This window comes from Myotis davidii, unplaced genomic scaffold (assembly GCF_000327345.1).
Source record: "Myotis davidii unplaced genomic scaffold, ASM32734v1 scaffold129, whole genome shotgun sequence".
In the NCBI taxonomy this organism is placed as follows: domain Eukaryota; kingdom Metazoa; phylum Chordata; class Mammalia; order Chiroptera; family Vespertilionidae; genus Myotis; species Myotis davidii.
Genome location: NW_006383019.1, coordinates 65206 through 72109, shown reverse-complemented (window position 1 = coordinate 72109; position 6904 = coordinate 65206). Strand labels below are relative to the sequence as shown.

At 41.2% G+C, this 6904-nt stretch overlaps 1 protein-coding gene and 1 pseudogene across 1 annotated transcript in view; both read right to left on the bottom strand.

The window, feature by feature from the left end:
- Positions 1-323, bottom strand: part of CENPV (centromere protein V) — a 16440-nt gene extending 16117 nt beyond the window's left edge. The window contains exon 1 of the mRNA XM_006779300.2: positions 313-323. Coding sequence (XP_006779363.1) covers positions 313-323 — 11 coding nt within the window. The remainder of the gene's footprint in view (positions 1-312) is intronic.
- Positions 324-3201: 2878 nt separating this feature from the next.
- Positions 3202-3755, bottom strand: LOC102772187 (annotated as a pseudogene).
- Positions 3756-6904: the final 3149 nt, after the last annotated feature.

Genomic DNA, 6904 nt, shown 5'->3' with positions numbered 1-6904 from the left:
CCCGACACCCAGAGCCTGTGCACCTGCGGAGGCCCGTCCCGCCTGCAGCCCCGGGGCTGCTCACCTGCCGGACCTGGTGGTCTTGGCTCAGCGCTGAGCTCAGGGTACATCCCAGCGGGCAGCCGGCAACGTCATCGCCAAGACAGGACAGCGCTGACCTGGCAGGAGCCCCGAGCGCCTGAAATGAACTGGAGGCCGGCACCGGCTACCTGCTCACACAGAGCAGCCGAAACCATAGTTCTTAAACTTCGTCTTTCCAACCTTTAAAAACGGTGTGTGTGTTTTATAATTTATTACTTAAAAAACACACACCTGTTGACCATCGATATCCTTATTGATATCGATGGTCAACAGGCTTTAAAAAAAAAGTAATAAGTGAATGAAACCCTCACTAAATGACGTGATTATGTTTTGTTGAACACAGCACCAAACTTTACTTTTTAAATAATTCTTTATTGTTGAAAGTATTACATATGTCCCCCCTTTTCCCATTGACCCCCTCCAGCCCACCCCAGGCCTCCAGCACCCTATTGTCTGTGCTCATGGGCCACGCATATATGCATTCAAGGTCTTTGGTTGATTACCTCCCACCCACTCACCCACCCCGCCTTCCCTCTGAGATTCCGCTCTCTGTTCCATGCTTGAATCTGGATCCACTCCACTCATCAGTTTATTTTGTTACTTAGATTCCACCTATGAGTGCGACCATGCACAGCACCAAACTTTAAAGCAAAAAAATCACAGGAACCACGGATGAAACCTACATATTTTCTAACCTTCCTAATGCCGCGACCCTTTAATACAGTTCCTCATGTTGTGGTGACCCCCAATTTCATTGTTACAAATTGAACATAATTAAAGCATAGTGATTAATCACAAAAACAATATGTAATTATATATGTGTTTTTCCGATGGTCTTAGGCGACCCCTGTGAAAGGATCATTCGACTCCCAACGGGGTCGCGACCCACAGGTTGAGAACCTCTGTTCTAAACCTATTAGTAGCTCTATTTTATTCATATCTTCAAAGAAATAACATCTTCTCTAGTTAATTCTTTTACCTTTTTGTTTTCTACTTTAATTTCAACTTACTGTTTTTGTTTATTATTATTAGTTTAATAGGTTACTGAATTAAATATATAATTTATTTTCAATGTTTTTGGTAATAAAAACATTAATGGCTAGAATATTTTCTGAGTATAGCTTCAGTTCTATCCATTGGGTTTTATATGGGATTCTCTAAAATTTTTTTTAATCTGTACTTTGTTTTTGCCAAAGTAGCTGTACCACTTTATATTCCACCAGCTGTGTATGAGGGTGGCAGTCGCTTCATACCCTTACAACACTTGGTCTTGTCAGACCTTTGGCTTTAGCCTTTCTGGTGGGTATGCGGTGATACCTCCGTGTGATGATATTTGCCTGCCTTTGGTGCGTAGTGATGTTGAGCACCTTTTCATGTGCTGATTGACCATTTGAATATCTTCGTCTGTGAAATGCCTGTTCACAGGCACTCCTCTGAGAGTTAGTCCATTTTATAAATTGAGTTACTTGATGTGTAGGAGTTCTTTATATCTGGATAGGAGTTGCTTGCCAGGTATGTATATTCAGAATATCTTCTCCCAGTCGTGGCTTTCCTTTTCACCTTAATATCTTTAGATGAGTGGAAATTTTTTATTTTGATGACATTCAACTTGTGGAAATTTTTATTTTATGGTTAGTGTTTTTGTGTCATGTTTTTAAGCTTTGCCCACCCCAAGACCATGAAGATTTTCCTCCTATCTGTCTTCTAGAAGCTTATAGTTTTAGCGTTCACCCTTAAGTCTATGATCCATCTCAAATTAAATTTTTTTTTTGTTAATCCTCCCCCGAGGATATTTTTTCCATTTTTTTGTTTGTTTGTTTTGTTTTGTTTTTAGAGAGAGTGGGAGGAAGGGATAGACAGAGAAACATCAATGTGAGAGAGACATATCAATCGGTTTGCCTCCCACACACACCCCCAACCAGGGCCCGGGATTGCTTGCAACCAAAGTACATGCTCTTCACTGGAATTCAATCGGGATCCTTCAGTCCATGGGCCATCACTCCATCCACTGAGCCAAACTAGCTAAGGCTCAAATTAATTTTTGCATATGGTGTGAATTTTTTCCTTTTTTTTTTTATAGACATGAAGTTATCTAGGTCTCAATCCTCTATTCTGTTCCATTGATTGACTTACCTGCCCTTACACCAAGTCAATTCTGTCTTAATAAACTTGCTTAATTACTTAGTCATGAAATCAGAGTAAGTCCTCCAGATTTGTTCTTCAAGATTATCTTGGCCCTTCTAAGTCCTGTGCATTTCCAAATAAAGTATAAAATCATCTATTTCTCCAAAGCAGCCTGCTTGATACTTTATGCTATCAACCATACTCCTATGAAAATCCCTCAATTCCTCCAAATTAATATTCCTAGCTTCATTCTTTTAATTTTTGTTTTTGCCATACCAATATGGGTTTTTTTTAAAGGAAATGTTTTAAATTTAAAAGAGAGTTCCAAAGAAGAGCAAAGAGAAAAACAATAAATTAAAAATAAAATAAGCCCTTGTGTGGCTTGTGTGGCTCAGTGGATAGAGCGTCAGCCTCTGGACTGAAGGGTCCCAGGTTCGATTCTGGTCAAGGGCATGTACCTTGGTTGCAGGCACATCCCCAGTGGGAGTGTGCAAGAGACAGCTGATCGATGTTTCTCTCTCATCGATGTCTCTGACTCTCTATCTCTCTCCCCTCCTCTCTGTAAAAATCAATAAAATATATATATATTTTTAAAAGAGTGGTCAATGAGGACACAAAGTTTCTTCTAAAAAAATAAAAGGAAAAAAGAGAGGTCTGGCGGTATGGCTCAGTGGTTGAACCAGGAGATCACAGTTCCATTCCTGGTCAAGGCTCATGCCAGGGTTACAGGCTTGATCCCCACTAGGGCGTGTGCAGGAAGCAGCTGATCAATGATTCCCTCTCTCTTCCTCTCTGAAATCAATAAAAACATATTTTAAAAAAGAGAGTTCTAAGAAATTTAATAGGTTTTGCAGCAATGATTGTTTCTGAGATCTATGAGATATAAAACATAACTATAAAAGGCTGAAAACCAAAGGATTTAGTCCTACTTTTTCTTTTTTTTAAAATCCAGACAATTTGTCACATTAAGTTCAGCACATTTTGGCGGCCTTGGCCTTACGCATCCTGTAAATCGCTGCCCTTCTTCAAGGGGACCGAGCCCCCCACCAAGCACAGCGATGAGTCTTCAATTGGTTTTTTAAGGTTTTCCTCCAGGTCTGTCTTGGTTATTCCAGACTCAGATAATTTCTGCTCCAACTCATCTATCGTCAGGTTCATGCCACCAAACACCAGAGGTCCAATAAATTGAGCCTTGATATCACCTTCAAGGTACCGTAAGCAAATATTGTGGGCAGACTCCTTTCAGGATAATTGGGTATGCAGGTTGTGGAAATGGCTTTGATAAATTTGACCTCAGGAAACTTCCTGCTAAGTCCACTGAAGTGCTGACTTATCAGGGCACAGAGGCGAATCAACCCCTTGTTTGTAAAGGTGCAAGATCACCCACAGGCCTTCTCCAGCTTTGGTAACTTTCTGAACATAATCCTTTCCTGAGATTTCCAAAACTTCTCCAAATTTGTTCTTCGCTTTCGTTGCCTGTACATTTCAATAGATTGTTGGTCTTCCTCATTAAATTCCTCTTCATTATCTTCCAGTTCTTCCAAAGTCATGTGCACTGGCTCTTGGGTCTCCCAAGAGGTACAAAGTCAGTTACTGCCTATGCCAGTGATAGCGAACTTATGACACAAGATATCCCGCCCAACTCATTTTTTTTGGTTGATTTTTCTTTGTTAAATGGCATTTAAATATATAAAATAAATATCAAAAATATAAATCTTTGTTTTACTATGGTTGCAAAGATCAAAAAATTTCTATATGTGACACAGCACCAGAGTTAAGTTAGGGTTTTTCAAAATGCTGGCATGCCGAGCTCAAAAGGTTCGCCATCACTGGCCTATGCCCTGCCTGGGGCCACCTGGCACGAGGTACAGAGCGACCTGCAGATGGCTGCTACTTATGTTGGGCCTGGGGCCTCTTTTTGAGAGGTATGAGGCATGCTGCGGCCAGCTGCTGCTTGTTGAAGAGGTTTTAGGAAAATCTAAAGCCTGAATGAGGACAGGCTATTCATATAGAAAGACCACTGCAAATAGCTTGGGTGGGACTGCGAATTGGGAGGGGCAGAGTCTATGGGAGTCACTAGGGCCAGACAAACAGTGTAAGCCAAGTTGATGGAAACTCAGATATGGCACCTGTCAGTCAGCTCAGGGAGGTCTCAGCAGAGGAACAATGATCTCTGCTAGCACTTTTGTCTGGGAGAAAGCTGCCCCCTTCCCCCCCGCTATGTGCTGCTACCCCAGCGCTGGAGCTCAGAGGGAGTGAGTCAAATTAAGTCCATGCGTCCGCTATAAGAGGAATACCGGGGACTCCAGCAGCCTCCATGTTTACAATTTCCGCTGGTTTTTACATCCCGAAGTTATGAGGACTTCTCTTCCCAGCACTGGAACACTCCTCACGGGGAACCTCTGTAGCCAAGATATGCCTCCCAATTAAAAAACACCGCAGATGGGTATTGGACCAGACCGTTCCGCACCACCACCCCTCATACCAGTCTCAGTGTGGCTTCTTTAATTCTCTAGTTATAGGACTTCCGTTCAGCCAGATTTCAGACAGTTCTGAAAGATGGTGGTTCTATGGTTTAGTTGTACTTTTGATGTCTCCACTGTTTTCTTCACATCAAACCAATTTAATGGCATAATATCTTTAAAATAAAATCCTAATTCATGTTTTTCATTTTTAAATTGAGCTAAACTTTACACACACTGCAGTGTTTTACATATATGTACAATTTCACAACCACTATCCAGATCAAAATATAAAACATTCTAGCATCGTATAAGGGTCCTTTGTCACACTCCTAGTCAATCCTCTCCATGGATAACCAACCACTCTTCACCACCATGATTTTGAACTTTATATAAACGCATTTATACAATATGTACTCTTGTGTATGAGTTCTTTCACTCAATGTTTGATCTGTCAGTTTCATCCATGAGTTCATGTAGCTATGGTTCATTTATTGTCATTGCTGTGTAGTAGTGTTTCAATATTGGAATAGACTACATTTTATTTATTCTTTTTATTGTTGAAGGATACTTAAAGTGTTTTCAGTTTTGGGCTGCTGTGACTTTTTTTAAGCAACTATTTTATTTTACTTAAGATCTTGTGTGACAGGAAATAAGAAAGGACTTGGCTGGACAGTTCTTGCTTGGGGTGTCTCATGAAATGTCCCTGAGATGTCCCTGAGACCACAGTCATATGAAGGTTTGACCAGGCTGGATGTCTGAGATGGCTTATTCACATGCCTGAGAGTTGATGCTGACTGACAGCTGGAAGACCCACTGGCCTGTCACCTGGAGTATTTACCTGGAGCCTCTCCATATGGCTTGAACTTCCTTGGGTGGCCTCAGAGAATTCAGATTTTTAAAATAATTGGCAGCTCAGAGCTCCCAGAGTGAGAGACCTCCTATACAAGGTACAAATTTTAGCAATGTGGTGTGTTATTGTTGTTCATACCAAAATAATAATAATCCTATATAAGAAAAGGCTAATATGTAAATCAACCAAATACAAGAACAATAAAAGGCTAATATGCAAATTGACCAAATACAGCATGACTGGTCGCTATGATACGCACTGACCACCAGGGAGCAGATGCTCAATGCAGGAGCTGTCCCCCTGGTGTTCAGTACACTTCCACAGGGGGAGCGCTGCTCAGCCATTTTGAACTTCCTTGGGTGGCCTCAGAGAATTCAGATTTTTAAAATAATTGGCAGCTCAGAGCTCCCAGAGTGAGAGACCTCCTATACAAGGTACAAATTTTAGCAATGTGGTGTGTTGTTGTTGTTCATACCAAAATAATAATAATAATCCTATATAATAAAAGGCTAATATGCAAATTGACCAAATACAGCATGACTGGTCGCTATGATACGCACTGACCACCAGGGAGCAGATGCTCAATGCAGGAGCTGTCCCCCTGGTGTTCAGTACACTTCCACAGGGGGAGCGCTGCTCAGCCATTAGCCAGACTCACAGCTGGCGAGTGCAGCGGTGGTGGCAGGAGTCTCTCCCACCTCCACAGCAGTGCTAAGGATGAGCCTAAGCCAGGAGCCAACCTAAGCCATCAGTTGGACATCCCTTGAGGGCTCCTGGACTGCGAGAGTGTGAAGGCCGGGCTGAGGGACCCCCCCTGAGTGCATGAATATCGTGCACCGGGCCTCTAGTAATAATAATAATAAGCCTTATGAGATTTGGGTTTGGAGTTGCATTGAATCTGTAGATCAATAGAGAACTGCCTTCTTAACAGTATTGTCTTCTAATATATAAATATATATTTCTCCATTTATGAAATCTTATTTAATTTTTCTTAGCAATATTTTGTAATAAATTTGTTACATTTATTACTAAATATTTGATATTTTGCTGCTATTACAAATAGTACTTTAAGTTTTTTGTTGTTTTTTAAAACTTTATTTTTATTATTATTTTAGAGAGAGTGGAATGGAGAGAGACAGAAACATTGATGAGAGAGAGATATTGGTTTCCTCTCACACACGCCCCAACCAAGGCCGGGGGTCAAGCCTGCAACCAAGGTACATGCCCTTGACCAGAATCAAACCCAGGACCTTTCAATATGTGAGCTGACACTCTATCCACTGAGCCAAACTGGCTAGGGCAAGTTTTTATTTTTTTAATTGTTTGTTGCTAATACACAGAAAACTTGGTTATTTGTGTATATTGACCTTATACCTTCCTAAAT